Source organism: Rhododendron vialii, chromosome 5a (assembly GCF_030253575.1).
Source record: "Rhododendron vialii isolate Sample 1 chromosome 5a, ASM3025357v1".
Taxonomy (NCBI): Eukaryota; Viridiplantae; Streptophyta; class Magnoliopsida; order Ericales; family Ericaceae; genus Rhododendron; species Rhododendron vialii.
Genome location: NC_080561.1, coordinates 4,390,544 through 4,411,249, shown reverse-complemented (window position 1 = coordinate 4,411,249; position 20,706 = coordinate 4,390,544). Strand labels below are relative to the sequence as shown.

The following is a 20,706-nucleotide window of genomic DNA, read 5'->3' as shown; positions in this document are numbered from 1 at the left end:
TGTTCCATCAAATGATAACTACTCAGTTTGGTGTTCCAATAAAAGTCTTTCGTTCTGATAATGGTGGTGAGTACGAAAAGAAAGAATTGATGGAATTTATGCACTCTGAAGGGATTATTCACCAAACATCTTGCACAGATTCTCCTCAACAAAATGGTGTCGCAGAGCGAAAAAATCTCCTCGACATTTATTGAAAATTACTCGGTCTCTTTTAATTGGGGGTCATGTTCCTATTTACTTGTGGGGTGAAGCTTTGAATTCAGCGGTCTATTTAATGAACCGTACGCCATCCAGTGTTCTTAATTTTCGAAGACCATTGGATGCCCTTTCTGACCATTGCACTCTCCCACCGGTAGTACTTCTGGCTCCACGAATTTTTGGGTGTGTGGTTTATGTTCATTTGCATCCGCGCCAACGGACTAAGCTTGAATCTCGTGCTTTGAAGTGTGTTTTTGTGGGATATGGGAACAATAAAAAAGGCTACAAGTGTTTTGATCCAAAAACTCGAAGGCTTTATGTTTCCATGGATATTACCTTCCACGAGACCGAACTTTTTTACAGGGCGCCAATTCCTAATTTACCATTTCCAGGGGAGAATTCAGACGAAGTGATAAATTATGCAGAACTGGAAGCATTTTTTACCTCAGAAAATATTTCTTCGTCCGGAGATTCTTCAGGACAGGGTGAATTTTCAGATGAAAGGGAAGAGTTATCGGTAGTTGAACCAGAGACGTCTCATACTAAAGATAATGCTCTTCATGATAGTACAATGCCTCCCAACAATTCAACACAACCACTGAGCCAGTCTTCTTCTGAGATTCCTCTAGAGGTATCCACTAACCCTAACTCCACTGGTAGTGATGATCTTTTTTCTGAATCTCAAGTGTCTCAATATCGTCTTCCGCCTCGTTCTAATCGTGGTGTACCACCTGTTAAATATGAGCCTGATCCTAAATCCAACGTTAGATACCCCATTAGTAATTATGTGTCTTGTCAAAAACTGTCCAAGTCATATGCGTCTTATGTGCTACAGTTATCATCTGTTCCTATTCCTAGTAAAATGCAGGAGGCTCTAGCAGATGATAGATGGACTCAAGCCATGGCAGAAGAAATGGCAGCGCTTGAGAAAAATGATACTTGGGAGCTTGTGACTCTACCGAAAGGAAAAAAGACCGTGGGATGTAGATGGGTCTTTGCGGTCAAGCATAAAGCAGATGGGACAATTGAGAGGTATAAAGCTCGATTGGTTGCGAAAGGATATACGCAATCTTATGGGGTTGACTATCAGGAAACTTTTGCACATGTTGCCAAACTTAATACAGTTAGAGTGCTCCTGTCTTTGGCGGTGAACCGAGATTGGCCACTTCTTCAGTTTGATGTAAAAAATGCTTTTTTACATGGAGATCTTACAGAGGAAGTGTATATGGATCCCCCTCCAGGTGTGGAAAAATACTCAGATATTACAATGGTATGCAAACTTAAAAAGGCGTTGTATAGGTTAAAACAGTCTCCAAGAGCTTGGTTCGGTAGATTTACCAAGTCTATGAAGAGTTTCGGATATAAACAAAGCAACTCAGACCATACGTTGTTTTTAAAGCATCGAATGGGTAAAATTACTGCTTTGATTATATATGTTGATGACATGGTGGTGACAGGAGATGATCAAGAAGAAATTGAGAGCTTACAACGACACTTGGCCTTAGAGTTTGAAATGAAACAACTTGGAGATTTAAAATACTTTCTCGGAATCGAGGTAGCCCGCTCAAAGAATGGTATTTTCTTGTCTCAACGAAAATACATTCTTGACTTGTTAACTGAAACAGGTATGCTTGGATGTAAGCATGCAAATACCCCTATTGAACAAAATCACAAGTTGTTTAATTGTTTACATGCAACTTCTACTGATAAAGCAAGATACCAGAGACTTGTGGGAAAATTAATTTACTTGTCTCATACTAGGCCAGATATTGCTTATTCAGTATGCGTAGTAAGCCAGTTTATGCATGATCCTCGTAAACCTCACATGGATGCTGTGGAACGCATATTGCGATATTTAAAGTCTGCTCCGGGTAAAGGGTTATTGTTCAGCAAGAATAATCACTTGAAGGTAGAAGGTTACACTGATGCAGATTGGGTGGTTCATCTGACGACAGAAAATCTACATCAGGATACTTTACTTTTGTAGGGGGCAACCTTGTGACTTGGAGGAGTAAAAAACAACAGGTGGTAGCAAGGTCAAGTGCAGAAGCTGAATATAGAGGCATGGCTTTTGGAGTATGTGAGTTACTATGGTTAAGGAACTTGCTTAAGGATTTGGGTATTCACTCTCAGGAGACAATGAAGCTGTATTGTGACAACACTTCTGCTATAGAGATTGCTCATAATCCAGTCCAACACGATCGGACGAAGCATGTGGAAATTGATAGGCACTTCATTAAAGAAAAACTTGAAGCCGGAATCATTGCTTTCCCGTTTGTGAAGTCTTCAGACCAACTAGCCGATGTCCTTACCAAAGCTGTTGCCAGCAGTGTTTTTAGTCACTCTTTAGACAAGTTAGGCATGTGCGATATACATGCTCTAACTTGAGGGGGAGTGCTAGAATTAAGGATATGATTTAGTCAATATTTGATTTAGTCAATATTTGATTTGGTCAATATCCTTAATTGTGTAATCTTATTTTATGCCATAAGTGTAGAATATTTCCATGTAATCTTGTATTCTTTCCTTGTTAATGTTTGTACTATATATATTGTACAACTACGATGAATGGAATTATCAGAAAATTACTCCACAATTGTGTTTATTTTCATCGAGGACGACGAATTCGCCGTTGTGCAGAAACTGTAAAGGCTCCATGTACCTGCACGTAGGAACCGTAGTTGTGGTACGAAACTTCGTCCAAGATTCGTCGTTGTCATAATCCTCCAGTAGCCATATTTCCCAGACTTGTTGACTGTATGAACCTGCGTCCCCACGGCCCATGGTGAAAGCAAGTTTTTCATATATGACCGAAGTAAACCAGTAGCTCCGGTGGTTTGGATTAGCACGGTGATATTCGGGCAGGCATATTTCTCTCAGAACCTCATCCGCCAAATGGAATGAAACGATCAATAATTGTAGGTCATCGTCGCGCGTATTAGTCTTCCTTGCTGTCCAATGAACGGCTCCATTGACAGATGCATCGGTAGTTTCCCCGCGGAACATCCATTGAACATCATAAGTACCTGTCCATGTCGTCCAAGAATCCGTATTCAAGGAGTACATCTCAATCTGCGGGCGATAGAAACCGTCCAAATTTCTTGTCATACTCATAAGGCGCACCACCTTGTAGTCATTTGTTCGAGGGACAAATCCTATCCCGACAAACACATCAACAGGGACGAAGTTTCAAACTGGCCGCCAGGCTTTGGGAGGATCTTGAATTTGTTGATCGAAGGGTTCCATAAGATTATAGCATAGGAATAACAAGAAGCTACATAGTGAGAACGAAGGAGGCACAGTACCCCTTTACAAGAACTCTGGACGCTGAAGTGCCCAATGCCCGTCGGGAAATGGAGTCGCTTACGCTCCTTGAAGGTTTTAGAGCACTGCAGAGAATGACAAGAATAATCGTAACCTCCGAACGAGGAATTTCCGCAATCCCTCTCAAATACAATTGAATAGGCAAGGAAGAAATAATGGTTAGGATCACCATTAATAGAATGACGGTGTCGATTGACATAGAATTGTTTGTTGATGAAGAAAGGATCAGCGATCAGGGAGTGTCATGATTTGCAAACGCACCTGCATCGCCCAAGCGATGTGATTGATAGTCTTGAAAGGATATCAACCACAGTTTCTAGGGGCAAGCTCCCAAATTGTGACATTGCTAGGAGGAGCTAGCTTGTCGAATATTTTACCTACGTGGTTTATGTGTTTGTGTGTACATACGCGAGAACAATAATTTTCATTCATTTCTAGCCTCAAATAGATTTTTTTTTTTGACGGAAAAGAGCCTCAAATAGGATTTGGTGGCCCATAATACTGAGATGGGGAGATGTATTCGTTTAGCCTCACAATATTCACGAGGATCGTGGTGAATTAGTTTATTCGCGAGGATTTTGGACAATAGATTAATTTTCTATCACATTTTATGGTGCTCATTTTTAGTTCATCACAATTCTCTTGAATATTGTTAGGCAAAACGAATAAATCGATTGCATTCGTTTGACCAAAATCAGTAGACTAATTCCCCACAATCCTGTGAATTAGTTTATTTAGGAGGATGCTTTTTCAAACGAGGATTGCGTATTCGTTTGACCAAAATCAATTAAAATTAATCGCGCGACGCCAAAATTAAACAGAGAAATAAGTTAAACTTAACATGATTAGGGGGTTAATTTGAAAACGCATTACTATAACCTCTTACCTAAGCCTTGCATTCTTGAATCAAGATAATTGACGAATCGAAAAAATTAATTTTAAATTTGCCGATTAAAACAACAGCCTCCATCCCATAAAATCAAGACTCAGATATATCCTCAACTGTCTCCTAGTTTTTTTTTGTTCTCCAATCGGTACGTAGGAAAGATAATTACATCATATATGAAGTATACAAAGTACAAACTACGGGACACTACATCCATTGTGTGAGACTCCAAGGGCGGAACTAGGAATTCATACCGCTCTGGGCTAACCCAAAATTTATATGTATGAACCAAAAAGAGGCAAACTCGTACTACTTGCGCGGCTCCAGATTGACTTTTGGATGGTCACATGAACACCCCCCAAATATTTTTTTTGTTCATAATACATGTAGAAATTTTACACCAACTTTTCTTTTGAACACCCGATACCAAAATATTTGAATACCATGCCTAAAAAATCAATCCACAAATCAATCCAATTTAAATAGCCTAATTACGTTATTTTTTATTTGAACACTCACCTCAATATACTATGAACATCCATCAATCTAGATAGTTTTTTTTTTTTTTCATAAACTCAAAAAATTCATCGTTATCTACTCACTTGCCAAAAAAATGTGAATTTTTTTTTACCTAGAATAACTTTTTTGAGATCTTGTGCGGCATAGTGAACAATTTTTGTGGAATTTCTCGATTGCATTATTCATACTTGCACAAGAAACTGTGTTACTTGTGAATATATTCTCTTCCTATCCTAGATGAGAATGACAAGCTGAAAACTCCTGATGATTATGATATTGTTGTCAAAGCAAAGATATAAAGAAACAGAACCCGAACTTTATAATGTTGTGGTGAATCATATGATACATATATAGTCCATGTGATTCGTACAATGCCAATCATCCTTGCATGAAAAATTGAGTGTGCAAAAAGAAATTTCCCAAAAAAATTGCAAATGTCACCACTATGGGTGAAGATTCCTATCTAGTTTATCAAAGACGACCGCCAAAATCTTCAAACAATGGTGAGAGAACTGTAATTGACAATAGTTGGGTCATACCTTACAATCCATGGCTCCTTCTAAAGTACAATTGTCGCATCAATGTTGAAATTTGTAGCAGCATTATCAGTGTGAAGTATTTGTACAAGTATACAAGGGTCCTAATCGAGTATCTCTTGAAGTGCATCCAGCCCCAAACTATGATGAGATACAACAGTTTGTAGACACAAGATGGGTTTGTGCTTCTAAAGCAGTATGGAAGATATTCAAATTTCCCATGACTCGGATGTATCCATCCATGGAGCGCTTACAGATACATCTACCGAATAAGCAACAAGTCACGTTCTATTGTTACCAAAAGTATTCCCTACATTTTGTCTAATGAAAGGTGCGCTAGAACAATGCTTACTGAGTTTTTAAGGACAAATGTTGAGAATAATGGGGAAAATTGCTACTTATACATTGAGTTTTCGCATAACGGGTGTTCATAACTTATGAAATGATTTTCATGTATTTACGAGTAAAGACTGCCCATCTTCGATTTCTACCAACATTTCATATCTGATTAACAGATTGTTGAGAGAGTTAAATGACTTGTTGTCCCAACATAATAGAATAATAACTGATTATGACCTTCTAAGTTTCGATTTGGGTTATGAAGACTAGAAGCCGGGGCACACGTGATGCGTGTGCAAGTCGGATTTTTACGATATTTTTGTAAAAATACTTCTCATTTATTATTTGATCAAATTTTCACAAATGTTGTGAAAATCCGACTTGCACTGCGTGTGCCCCGCCTCTAGTACTAATTATTTCCTAATCATAACGAAAGGGACAGATCTTTTGGTGCTGTAAAACCACCTCAGCGGGAACCTCTCCCAATGCATGCATGCTTAACATCAACACGATGATCTTTTGGTGCTCTAAAACCACCTCAGCGGAAACCTCTCCCAACGATGCGGTCAAAACGAAAATATCTCCCCTTTTCTCTCTCGAAATTATTCGACATTCCAGGAGCACCGCCATTTGGTGCTCGGATCACACCGCAACCACATATTTACGTGGTGTCTGTATACTTAATTCGTGAATCTCGCGAGAATGTTTGGTTGCGGAATGGAGTTAAACACTGCATAGCGGTGCTCCTGGACTTCCGAATAATTTCACCCCCTCTCTACCATTCTGAACAGAATCCAAGTCTCCCAAAACACAAAGAACCTGCAATCTGAGCCAAAAAAAAAAAACCCAAAGTTTCATTGATTTGGGTAGTCAATGATGGAAAATTGGAGAATCAGAAACAACTCGAGGTTTCACCTACCTCCCGGGATATTTTTCAGGAACGCCGACGAGGATGGGGAGGAACGCTATTGCGAAGACGCGCCAACATATCGATGTTTCTCATCCCCTGCCTTGGCAAAACTTCTCTTTGCCATGATTCTTCTCTCTATTCTCTTCACCACAACCGTGCCAAGTTTCCAAACCTGGGAACTCGGACACTTGAGGCTGTGGAGGTGGCAACTCGTCGCCTTCTTTGCTTTTTACGGACGCTTTATCTCCCGCGCCATTACCAATGGCGTCCTTCACGTAATTGAAAACTCGAATGATGCGAGGCTAAAGGGCAATCTCCCTCATGCGTATGCCGTGAAGAGAACCTTTGAGTATCTTCTCTCGTTTGCCACATTACTAACAGCCTGGATTTTATTGATAGAAGACATTCCCCTCAAGAAGCTCGGTAACATAACAAAGATACTGTCTTGTGTTGTTGTCTCGATGTTCATTTGGGGCTTCAAGATCGTTGTATGGAAGGTCGTGTCGATTTCGTTTCACAGGCGAAACTATTTGGAACAAATCAAAGAGGCCGTCTTTTCCCTGTACATCTTGCGTACCATGTTAACTCCATTGAAGGATCCGAATCAGATGACAGAGGAGAGAGAGGTTATCGTCGCTGCTGCCCCGAACAATCGAAGGGGACACAAGCTTTTACAGGGCCGGATTACCTTTTGTGAATGGCGTCTCGTGAGCACAGACACCACGAATGATTGGGGAGTTTGGAATATGGTAAATCTAGTAAGGAACGCAAAAGCATTGGACGAAACGTTACGGCTGCTTCCCCATCGCCGTTCTACCCGTCCTAACCTCAACACATGGGATGACAAAGCGATGTCTGTATCCGAAGAGATAATTAAGGTGGTCTCGAAAAGCGAATCCAGGTAATTTACGCATTAGAGCATCCGCAATGGGTGTGTTATATTTGTGTATCAAAATGTTTGTTAAAGTATGTGTGAGAATAAAAAATAGGTCCTACAAGTGTGTGTTAACTTAAAAGTGTGTTAGTTTATATATAAGTACCTCAATGGGTTAGTTAGGAATGTGTTAACTCTTTAAAATAATGTATCAAAACAATGGCTATAATAAAAACTTTTACAATGACTATATGTCACCAACGTCATTTTTCTGTAATGAAGGAAAGGCCAACGGCCATGTTCCTGCCACTCCACTTCCCATTTAAAAGAATTATGTTTAGAGTATGAAATTCCATTGCCTATTTTGCCTTTATTGTGACCTTTGGTGTTCAACGCATATATAAAAAAATAATGAAAAAGGCAACGGTAAATCAAGCTAACGGTAAGTTTTAAAAAAAGAAAGTAGTGTGGGCATTTATGTTTTATGGTTGAAGTTTGAATTTATAAGGATAGGACCCACTTATTGTTTGTTAACTTCTTTGCTAAACTTGATAACCATACTAACACACTACTACATTTAGCACACTCTAGTACACTCTAACACACAAGTATTATGGCACCAAAAATACAATTTTGTTTGTTACTGTAAATCTTAACACACACAATTAACATACTAGTTAACAAACCCATTGCGGATGCTCTTATAGATCTGGGTTGTCGAATACACCAACCGACGGTCCAGACCGTGCATAGCTACAGTACGGTCCCCGGATCCATGATTATCACCATTTGGATGGTTCAACTAAAGATTTTGTGTATCGATTATTCGTACATTCTGTACATTCCCCTAGATTTTAACTAAATATGCATAAACTTAAGCTGCACGCGTATAGAATTTAATCTCTATATTATTTCTATGATAGAGAAATTAGTCTTGAAGAACTATCATACTGCATGCCGGAAGCGATTGCTGAGGAAGCGTTGAAGCGGATCGGAGCCACACAAGGAAAGTTTGGGATAGATGAGCTCTTCATTTGGATGGTAAGAAATTTTCATCTTCATGGTTGTCAATTTCTAAGAGTGTTTTGGCCTTCTTCTCTCTTGTCTATGGGTTATGCCATTTTTTATTCGACTCGATCTTTGCATATTTACATTTCTTAAAAGCTTGAAATGGTATCGTATGTGATTGGTACGATGAGCACATAACAAAAGTAAACAAATCACTAAATGGTTGAAGTGCGCGTAAACTAGTTCAAATATCCTGCCCGTTAAGTTGAACCAAGAAAAAGTAGTAAATGATTGAGACAGTTCAACATACATTTGTAGATCAGAGCATAAGTAAAATAAGAGTATCTTCTCTCTTGATTTACAACCCATTCTTGATCATAAGCATTAGCAAAACTAATGAAAAGAAAATTTGATATCGTCTTCCACTTGATCAGTCGTGTCTTTGGTTTTTCTCCGTTTGATTTTGATTTCTCTTCTTTTTTTTTATCGAGAAAAAAAAAAATTCTTTAACTCATAACACGAAGTACAGAACTAATAGGGTCTTGGGTATACCGACCTAACCACCCAAGACCCTCTTCTCCTAACCACATAGAGGTATTGATTTAGGCTTCTCCTAACCACATGGAGGTGTTGATTTAGGCCCAATAAATTAAGCCCAAACTAGGAGGAAAAAACACCTAACAGCCCAAGGTTGGTAAGAAACCAACACAAATCTAAATACACCAAAATGGACAAAGCCCAAAACCAACCCCAAACTCTAACCCTAGCCGCCTGCCAGCAGCATCTCTGTTCACCGCCGCCGCCACCCACACCGTATTTGCAATAGACCACAACCAAACTCTCCACCGCAGATCACCCATGAAAGCAGTCGCCCAAAAATAGAATCTTAACCTTTTAAAAAAATAGAATCTTAACCTCTCTTTTTTTCTACTTGTTTTGCAGATTTATTTTTCTTGTAAGCTATCGTGACACAATATTATCCCAGTATTATGCTAATATGCTGTGAAACTCAAGTAAGTCTACCCTGCTTGAGTTTAAAAGTAAGAAGAAATCATGAGCCAGAACCAAAAAAAAAGGAGAAGCCACGAGCTAGGAAACAAAGAACGAGAACCAACTCAACCAAGAGAAACTTAGAGCAAGAAAATATGAATAATAACCTAGTCACGGTTTAACATATTGCCAATTAATAGGTTAGAATGTATCTTTTGTCAACTATATCCAAAACAAGCAGATGAGCTTAGTGAAAATTCCGCGGCATGGCCTCGGGCGATTGATAATAAGGCCACTCGTCACAAGTTTCTGCTTTCTCGGTTTCTCATTGCGCGAAACGTATTGCAGTCTTGCATCGACTAATAGCAGTAAGTGTACCATGGCTTCAAATGACAACAACACTCAGATCTTTTACCCTGTGTTTACAGAGTCGCACTTTTCAGCAGCACAAAGGGCTCGAGTTATCGCTCAACGATACTCAGCGTATCTTGCAAGATTTGCATAGTGCCATCGGCGTTGTTGTCTTGGCGATATTTTCATTTGCTTGGCTCGTCATACTGGACACTGTATATCTCCTCCCAAAAGACGAGGAATCGGGACTCATATGCATGTCTTACATTTTCATACTATTTCTAGCTCTGGTGGTTGCCTACGTCTTTCACGTCGTATGGGAGAAGGATGGCGATGGGGTTAGATTCTTTTTCCGCCACCAAATCCAAGTCGGGGAAACTTGCACCATTGACGGGGATACGGTACGTGTGACATGCATCTTGGTATTTATTTTTGGACCCAACTTCTCTGTCGTTGGGGTCTGCCGTTTCATCATAACCATTCATCTTTCCAGATTTAAAAAAAAAACTCTTTCAGACTGGATGAGTTTTGTTAAAATCTAAACCGTTAAAAACACTTTTAAACGGTTAAGATCACGCGGATGGCACTCTGCAGTTCAACAACAGACTGCAGAGAAGCCAGATTCTTATTGCAAAAGAAGTATCAGTTGTATATATGCAAAATCTATATGTAATTACTAGTACATCAAATTGCAGATGCAAGTGGAGGAGTTGAGCATTTACTACACAGTTTTTCTGAACACGGTGGGCCACAAGATGTTCTGTCCCAATTTTAAGCTCCTGGCCGGGGAGGGAAATTTTCGCTAGAGCTTGAAGTTTCCCAATGCGAGAAGGGTGATCGTCTGTGCCGAAATCCTCTGTACTTCTATATTCATGTATTTTGGTCGTTAGAATGTGTGACCAAAAAAAATTTCAAAAATTTTATGTGATCCAATGGCTGACTATGCATTTTGGTATAGAGGTATAAAAAAAATCCAGTATGGAGGATCCACCGTGCCAAAGTGACTACAATTTGATGTTTTGTTTCAACTGTTCGCTCAAACTAGAATTCCTTGATGTTTTGTTTTCCATACTCGATTAGTAATGTTCCCTTTTTTAATTTATGTTTTTTTCCTAATTCTCATGAGTGGTGGTATTTACTGTTCCAAAGTTAAAAAAATTCATTTAAGACGACGTAAAAGACCCAAAAGTCCGTCTTTTGGGTTTTGGTGATGTTTTGGGTTTGGTTGAATCTTCTGTGGTGTTGGCCAAAGGTGGCTAGGTGGAAGTCGGAGGTTTAATCGATTGGTGGTGGTGGCGGATCTGTCTATTTCGATGGGTGGCGGCGGTTCTTGTTATGTTTTTCATTATTTTATCTAGACACTTTAGGCCCTCAAGTGTATATTGGGCTTTGCCCTTTGGCTGTTCAGTTCCAACTTTTGGTTGGACTCCATTTCTCTTCCCCTAATAAAATGTTACTTTTGCCAATCAAAAAAAAAAAGTCTGTCTTTTGGAATTTTTGAATTTTTTCGTCATCTTATATGAATTTTTTTCAATTTTGATATATGTTTTTATACTCAAATTTTTCTTATCAATATCATCTAAAAATTATACCCTATTACCCAAAAGGTAACTCAAGACTCAAGGGGGGGTGAATTGGGTTACTAATTAAAATACTCAAATGAAAATTTGCTTGACTAAATAACAAAAGGAATTAAGCAACTAAATAATTAACTAGCAGTAGACATAAATAAAGAGTTAAGGGAGAGAGATAGCACACAAAGATGTATGGTGGTTCGGTCCAAGTTTTGTCCACTGCTCAGTCTATTCCACTGACTTAAAGGAGTCGTTGTTTTACTAATCCAATCAACCAACTTTTGGTGCCGATTAAACCTTACAACGTGCCACTAACTTTTCCGAGGAGTTAGCCGAACCGCTAGAGTTTATCTCCCAAACTCTAGAATCACTCACAGAACAAAACCCAATTCTGTAACTGAATCACATACTCACTGAGAATTTTGTGCATTCTCAATACACCCACTGAGGAAAAATGTGTAAAGTGAAAAGCTCTATCCTCCAAAAATGTGAAATAAAACAGTTTCGCTCTCATAGCCCTCAAACTAATATTGTGAAAATGAAGTGTGAGAATTTGTATTGCTCTTTAAATTGCTCTGGTGTAACTTTGTGGTTCTTGGTGTTGTTAGTCTCTGCTGAAGTTCTTTCTATAGCCTGAGCATTTCGAACCGTTAGAAACATTTCTGCTGCGGGAAAATCTTCCTTCTGCAAAAATCTTATCTTCAGCAATTGCATATATGATCGTTGAGACGTAATCTGCGTAAACTTTATTCCCAACGTTACCGAGAAATAAATAGGGAAGCTTGGGAAGTCAATAATGGTGGTCGACCATTAATTTCACTGATTGGTTGACCACCATTATGAACTGGAAGTCCGTTGACTCCATTTCGTGAAGAACAGAAAGGGTCATTGCGTTCTGACAAGTGTTATGGACAAGGCAATTAATCATGGAAAGTCTAATTCATTAATGGGCCAAAGACTAAAATATAAACGCGATGTAGACGAAATTCTTAATCTCCAATTGAGCACCACGGGACAATCTGACAATCGAATTTGGAAGGCGACTCCAAGTGGGAAGTTCTCGGTTAAAACAGCTTATGCCATTGCAAAGGAGATGGTCCGTAATAGAGGACCGGTGCAGACGAGTGGGGGTGAGGCCGATGAAGGGAAGTGGAAGCAGATTTGGCACATTAAAACCCCAATGAAAATTAAAATTTTCATGTGCAGATATGTCTGAGGGATGTTTTACGGGTGGATTGTGCTTCGGTGTCTAGGCGAGTTCCGGCGGATAGAATCTGTCCGTTGTGTGGGTTGGAACCAGAGACCACAACACACACATGTTGTTGAGTTGTGATAGAGCGAGTAGAGTTTGGCTGCTGTCTCCCTTGCGGTTTAGGCCTGAGGTTACATCGTCAACCCGGTTCAGTGAAATGCGGACAAATGTTGGGGTCTTGGGCCGTGGAGAAGAAAAATGGAATGTGCTTGGATTGTTTGCGACTATATGTTCGAATATTTGGAAAGCTCGGAATGAATGGGTGTAAGTGAATAAGTGATTGTAGCCAAGACGGTGAACGAATTCTGCCTACTATCGTTGAAGGATATCAGTGGTACGAGCCCACCACCCTTACCGGTTCCAACCAACTGGATTCCCCCAAACCATGGCTGGTTCAAGATCAATGTAGATGGGGCCTTAGAGATCCGACGGGGCGAATTCAACGAATGGTTGCTATCCCTGTTTCCAATGTGACATCGGCAGAAAAGGTTAAAGCCTTGGGCTTCAGATGGGCAGCAGATATTGCGAAGAACTATGAAGGGGAGAATTATGTTATTGAGGGAGATGCTAGAAGTCTTATTCTGATGCTACAGCCTACAAGAGCTTCAAGTGGCCAAATCCAGCTTGGCCGTGATCATCAAGGATGCTATTAATTATGTTAGTTTTGTTTCTTCTGCTTCCTTTTATTTTGTTTCACGTAATTATAATAGGGTTGCTCATGCTATAGCCAAATATGCCCTATCAGTTGAGTCCTCCGTATCCTGAGACGGAGATTTTCCGGACTGGGCTTGTCGAGAAGCCTCGTTAGACTTCCCGTTATTGCTTTGATCAATAAAATGGCTGCCGATTGACAAAAATAAAAAAAAACAACAGTCCAAATGCTAGAATTAAAAATGAATTTACGTTTGGACCAAAAAATGTTTTATGAGAACTAGTTAAGAAATGATTTACTAGAAGGCAATGCGCAAACAGTTATCAATATGCTGCAGGGGAAAGCTACAGTCAAGGCGTGTTTGGAAGTCATCATCAGAGACACCTTAGTTCATGCTCGTACCTTTTGTTCTTGTTTCTTTCATTTTGTTTCTCGTAATTGTAATAGGGTGGATAACGCTATAGCCAAGTATGCCTTATCCCTCGATGCTCCTATAACCTGGCAGGAGAATGTTCTGAATTGGGTTTGTAGAGAAGCGCGCTTCCGTTGATATTTCTTCAATACATTGATGAATAAAAAACTACCTACCGATTGACAAAAAAGAAACATATGTGAAGGACTTAATTAATTTCAATATGCTAGCTTTTAAGAAATCAATTTATTCATTAAACATAATCAAAATCAATTATTTCTAACATACTCCAATCGCGTAAGAGTTTAAAAAAATAAAAAAGAGATCATGACATCAATTCATTAATCCGAATCATCTCCTATATCTCTTTGAAAAAACTCCATTACCCCCTTAATGACCCTTCTTGCTATACCCAACTGGGCCAACTCCTTCTCTTCTTCTTCTTCTTCTTCTTCTTTCCTTCTTTTCTCCTCCTCTTTTCTTCTCTTCTCATATTCCAACCTTTTCCTCTTCTCCTCCTCTTTTTTCTCGTCCTCAAACTCCTTTAGCTCCTTAGCGAAACTCGACATTTCAGTACTCGAGCCATCAACTCCTTCCTTAACCAAAACAAGACTCTGTGTGTAATTAACCACCTCAAATCCCGAGCCATGCAGTTCCTTACCAACAATTTGTTGGGTTTCCAGGTTAAATACGATCAATCCGCCCTTCCCTGAGCAGACGACAAATTCACCATTGTTCAGAAATTGTAAAGGTACTATGTGCCTGCATCTAGGAACCATAGTTATGGTACAAAACTTCGTCCACGATTCCTCGTTGTCATAATCTTCCAATAGCCATATTTCCCAAACTTCTTGATCTAAGGAATTTTCGTCTCCACGATCAATCGTAAAAGCAAGTTTTCCATGTATGACTGAAATAAACCCATACTTCCGGTACGGATCACGATGAGCACAGTGATATTTGGGCAGACGTATTTCTCTCAGGACCTCATCCGCCAAATGGAACGAAACAATCAGAAATGGTGAGCCATCATCATCACCATCATCATTATCGCACGAAGTAGTCTTCCTTGCTGTCCAATGGACGGCTCCGTTGACGGATGCATCGGTAGTTTCCCGGCCACATAACCTCCATTGAACATCGTAACCCGTTGTCCACGTCGTCCAAGAATCTGTATTCAACGAATACATCTCAATCCGCGGAGAAAAGAAAACGTCCGAATTTGTTGCCAGATTTATAAGTCGCACGACTTTGTAGTCGTTTGTTTGAGGGACAAATCCTATCCCGACAAACACATCATTGTCATGGGACGAAGCTTGGAACTGGCCACCGGGCTTCGGGAGGATCTTGAATTTGTTGATCGAAGGGTTCCATAAGATTATAGCATAGGAATAACAAGAAGAACCTATGTAATGAGAACGAAGGAGGCACAGTACCCCGTTACAAGAACTCTTGACGCGGAAGTGCCCGATGTCCGTCGGGAATTGGAGTCGCTTACGCTCTTCGAAGGTTTCAGAGCACTGCAAAGAATGACAAGAATAATCGAAATACTCAAGGCCGTACGCTGAATTCCTGCAATCCCTCTCAAATACAATTGAATAGGCAAGGAAGAAATAATGGTTAGGATCACCATCAATAGAATGCCGGTGTCGATTGACACAGAGTTGTTTGTTGATGAGGAAAGGATCGGCAATCACGGAGCGCCATGATTTGCACACGCACCTACATCGCCCAAGCGATGTGATTGATAGTCTTGAAAGGATATCAACCACAGTTTCTAGAGGCAAGCTCCCAAATTGTGACATATTGACAGGAGGATCTAGTCGAATTTTTTATCTAAGCGTTTGTGTGTATGTGTACATTTATATACACGTGAGAACAAAAATTCACATTCATTTCTAGCCTCAAATTGGATTTGGTGGCCCATAATACTGAGATGGGGAAATGTATTCATTTAGCCCCACAAGATTCACGAGGATTGAGGTGAAGTAGTTTATTCGCGAGGATTTTGGGCATAGGTAAAACTGTCTACCACATTTTTTGGGGCTCCTTGTTAATTCACCACACAATCCTCTCGAATATTGTTAAGACAAAACAAATACATCCTTTTAAGTTCACCACACAATCCTCTTGAATATTATTAGGCAAAACAAATACATCTCCCCATCCCATATTGTGGGCCACCAAATCATATTTGAGGCAAAGAAATTAACAAATTGTATTCGTTTGACCAAAATCAGTAGACTAATTCACCACAATCCTCGTGGATTAGTTTATTCAAGAGAACGCGTTTTCAAACGTGGATTGCATATTTGTTTGACCAAAATCATTAAAATTCGTCGACAAAAAAAAGTAAACAAAGAAAATAGTTAAACTTAACATGATTAGAGCATCCACAGTTGTATAATCAAAACAAAAAGGTTTACAAGATTAGCAACATTTGCTCATAAAGAGCTCACGTTGAAATAACCAAACTTAGAAATATGTTAGCAACTCATCAAATTTTGGCCTTTGGATAATCAAAACTACCAACCTTTTGCTAATAATCAAATTTAATTGTCTTCAATTTCCTCAATCAGTATACCATCATTACACAAAAACCTTATTTCTTCCATTTTCAACATGTTTATAACAAAAATACTTTTAAAAATAATTTTTATTTTTTTGCAAAAATAGTTTTTTACACGTTTTTTTATTAAAACTGTTTTTCCCCAAAAAATTTTAAACAGTTTTATTTCAAAACAGTTTTTTTATTCAAACTTTTTTTTCAAAAAATGTTCTTTTGATTGAAAAAAACTTTTTCTATTCAAAAACTGTTCAAAAAACTATTTTCTCTTTTTCTAATAACCTATTTTTATTAGTTTGAAAACTATTTAAAAAAAATTGTTTTCTATGTCACAATTTCTAGATTTTTATAAGTTAAAAATGTGATGTGGTAAGTTTTGGTTATTCAATTTTGATTTTACCATTGTGGACCTCTACATTACTAACCTTAGCAACCCCTAAAATTCTATATTATCTGAGCAATGCATTCTATATTATATTTGATTTTGGTGAATCAAAAAAAAATTAAAATTTTGCCGATAATGAGAAAGATAATTTACGAACTTATCCGCAATGGTTTCGAACTCATCCTTTCTTGGACGGTGATGCAAAAGCTGTGCAACGATTTTGAATGATTCTGAATTTGAGTTGATAAGATAAGAGCATCTCTATCTCGTCGTTACTTCTTTTTTTTCCAAACTCAAAATTTGAGATAAAATTCACTCCACTCTTTCGCTAAAAACTTAGGCCCCGTTCCGCTAAGAGAAATTAATAAGTAATACTTATTTTTTAAAATTAAAGGTGATGTATTGTGAGGGAATTATTTGTCTCGTAAACCTCTAAGGTTCTTATTTTTTTATACCACATTGAGTTTTGCTAAAATTCTTATTAATGAAGCTTTTACTCACATTTGAATTCTCTATTGAAGTGTTTCATAGTAAATGTAGTTTTTACTCATATATGAAAAAAAAAAAAAAGATCCAGGAATCCAGTAGGGCGGGCTATCCTACAGGGCCTGTAGGGATACTATTACCGGTCAAATATAACAAACATATATGAACTATTAATTTTCGATATGGACAATCTAAATGCGCCCCACAAAAACCGGATTACAGGATTTTCCAATCCCAAAAAAAATATTCCATGAGCAAGGGTTTAAGATACTCTAACATCAACACAATAATCTAACCAATAGGCAGTAGTGACCCGTCGAACAAAAAAGGAAAGAAAGAGTTTCCACTGGGCAGCACGACGACACTTCAAATTCTTCTCTTTTTTTTCCTTTCTGCCATAGGTAGCTTTAATTGGTAGTATGTTGCTCCTTCTGTTTCACAATAACAGTCTCACTTTCTCTCTCTTATCTCTTTTCAAATTAAAAAATTAACTATTCCCATACATAAATTTTCAAATTTTTTCTCACCGTATTAAAGATCTCAATTAGTACTTTAATTTGGTGCGAAACAGTTCAAAAAATTATACACAGAATTAATTGATTTTTTGATTTGAAAAATGACACGACATTTCATGATGACTCTCAATATGGAACGGAGGGAATAAATAATAAAGATTTAATTGAGCCGACCCTATCTCTCTCTCCCACTCTCTCAATCCTAGCCACCACAACTCTTCTTCTCCCTTCCCCTCCCCCCGTGGGTTCCATACCCGTGTGGCGGCGGAAGGGGAAGGTCATGGTACTATTCCGACTCCCTTTCGTTGCTTTTCATTTTTTTCTTTCATCTCTCCAGATCAACGACTTGTCGTTTGATCTGTGAAAATTTTGTCTCTCATTTTACAAGAATTGTTAGTTTCGTCTTTGAACGAATTTTGTCTACAGATCTGGTTCTTTCAATCGAGGTTGCTTCACAATTATATTTGTGCTTCAGCATTCTATTCCTACACAATGTCTTTGGCGGGACAACTCGTGGCGACTTGGCAGATCTGTAATTCTTGAGAGTTCATTGGTGCGTTCACACTTAGTTGAAGTGCATCTGATCGTCAGGGTATTTGGTGTCTCTTGTCCTTTAACTTTGCACTTTTTCTCGTTTGAGACTTCTAATTAGATGTTAAACAGTTTAAAAGTGTCGTTGTTGCGTCAAGCCACGTCTAAGTTATGATGAAAGACATCAATTGCCTTGTGATTTACTCATTTTGTATTTGTTAGATGATTAGTTTGGCTATGTCCAAATTCTTTGTAATGATCTCCGTGTCCGTGTAAGTGCAGTGAATTTATCAATACAATTTTCTCACTTTTAAAAAAAAATAGTTTGATAATAATAGTAATAAAATAGTTAGATAATAATAGTAACGGGAAATGACAGGCCGGTCCCATTTTTTGGATGGGATTTCATGTCAACCATTTTTTGTCAATGCTATCCTATCTAGACCCTTTCTAAATATGCTTTTACTATTTTACCCTTGTCACTTTTTACACCCCCAGAATTCACACATCTCTGAAGAATTCACACCACAAGAATTCACACCCCCAACAATTCACACCTCAAGAATTTACACGTTGCAGAATTCACACCCTTCAAATTCACATTCCTTTGTAGAATTCACACCCCTTTGCAAGAATTCACATCCTTCGAATTCACATTCCTTTGCAGAATTCACACCCTCCAAAAATTCACACTTTGCAAAATTCACATCCCTTTGCAAGAATTCACACCCTTCAAATACACATTCCTTTGCAGAATTCACACCTTCGAGAATTCATATCTCAACTATTCACACTCCAAGAACTCACATACCCCAAGAATTCACATTCTTTTGCAAGAATTCACACTATTTTCACTCTTAGAATTCAAATCTTTGAAAAAAGACGCAATTCACGCCTAAATAAAAAATTCACACGTTCAGAAAAGACATAATTTGCACTCAAATGAAGAATTCACACGTTTGAAAAAGACACAATCCGCTCGAGAAATTTGAACGCAGATTCAAATATTTGGTCTAAAATAGATACTACCAGAACAAAATCAAATAGCAAATTCAAGAATCACTAGAGAAATAACCATTCCAAACGGAAATCTGATTACAGCTGTTGGACTTGGGGTTTTTGGTTTTTGGTTTTTGTTTTAGTAAATTTTGTCCCTGATTTTGGCTTTTCTTGTAGTGGTTGGTTTTTGTAGTCCCACCGCTTCACGCCATATCCTCTCTCTCTCTCTCTCTCTCTCTCTCTCTCTCTAAAACCGGCCATGAATATGACCGATCGATTGACGCCAACGAAGGTTTTGATAAGAAGACAAAGAATATCAAGACAGAAGAAGAGACGACGTCGGCAGAGACAACGGATCCTCGCCAGCCATGACCTTGTCTGCAACAAGACCTTCGCGATCTGCACCCGCGACTCCGACCCAACCCTCCTCAACTCCGTCGTCTTCCTTGGACCGTTCTTTTAATTCTTTACCGCCGCTGACGGTTGGACCAGGTCGTGTTCGGCAGTACCAGCGGTTTGGTAGTGTTTCGTCCATGGTCGACTCCATCGCCGACGAGGACTCAAGCGTTGTCGTACATAGTGAGGATCTGATTGTTGTACGTGCTCAAAAGGCCCTTTTGAATGGTTGGTCAAGGCCCTTTTGAATGGTTGGTCCAGTATGTGGACTTCCATTTTGTCTCCAGGGGATTCCCAATTGTATGGTGTTTAGACTTTTACGCTTTCCAGATTAATAACGCATCTCTTCTTTTGTCAAAAAAAAATATATATATATATATATATATATATATATATATATATATATATATTGAGATAAAACTCACTACACTCTTTGGCTAAAACTTATTCCACATTGAATTTTGTTGAAATTCTACTCAACTCAAGGAAAACTCGAATTTTTACTCAAGGTTTGCAAGATTTTTTTTTTTTTCAAATTTATAATAATACTATTAATAAAGCTTTTACTCAAAATTGAATTTTCCTATTGAAGTGTTTCATAGTAAATGTAGTTTTTACTCATATTCAAATATATATATATATATATATATATATAAGTAAGAGTTGAAGATGCTCTAACCTCAACACGATAGGCTAACCAATAGGCAGTAACCCGTTGAACAAAAAAGAAAAGAAAGAGTTTCCATTGGGCACAACGACACTTCAAGTTCTTATTTTTCTCTTTCTACCATAGGTTGCTTTAGTTGGTAATAGTTACTAGTAGATAATAATGCGGTCGACCGTAGATCTATCCATTCGAATTTGAGACCCTACTCCCTAGTCCTCGACACATAGGTTTCCTTTCCTTGTCGTTGGACCAAAGGCCGGTTTGGTAACGGCACTTCAAATTCCACGGATTCTAAAAGTCCATAAAACACAGTAACTGGAAACATAATGAATGAAT

General features: G+C 38.6%; 2 protein-coding genes across 2 annotated transcripts; one reads left to right on the top strand and one right to left on the bottom strand.

Annotated features, from left to right (window-relative positions):
• Positions 1-6,465: 6,465 nt before the first annotated feature.
• On the top strand, positions 6,466-11,037 carry LOC131325941 (mechanosensitive ion channel protein 6-like). Its single transcript, XM_058358449.1, has 4 exons — positions 6,466-7,613; positions 8,510-8,627; positions 10,013-10,336; positions 10,631-11,037. The coding sequence occupies exons 1-4, from the start codon at positions 6,676-6,678 to the stop codon at positions 10,739-10,741; spliced, it is 1,491 nt and encodes a 496-aa protein (XP_058214432.1). The 5' UTR covers positions 6,466-6,675; the 3' UTR covers positions 10,742-11,037.
• A 2,440-nt stretch (positions 11,038-13,477) lies between these two features.
• On the bottom strand, positions 13,478-15,630 carry LOC131327454 (F-box protein At3g07870-like). The gene is made up of 2 exons (XM_058360621.1): positions 14,327-15,630; positions 13,478-13,601 (listed from the first exon to the last, which is right to left on the bottom strand). The coding sequence occupies exons 1-2, from the start codon at positions 15,628-15,630 to the stop codon at positions 13,478-13,480; spliced, it is 1,428 nt and encodes a 475-aa protein (XP_058216604.1).
• Between the last annotated feature and the right edge of the window lie 5,076 nt (positions 15,631-20,706).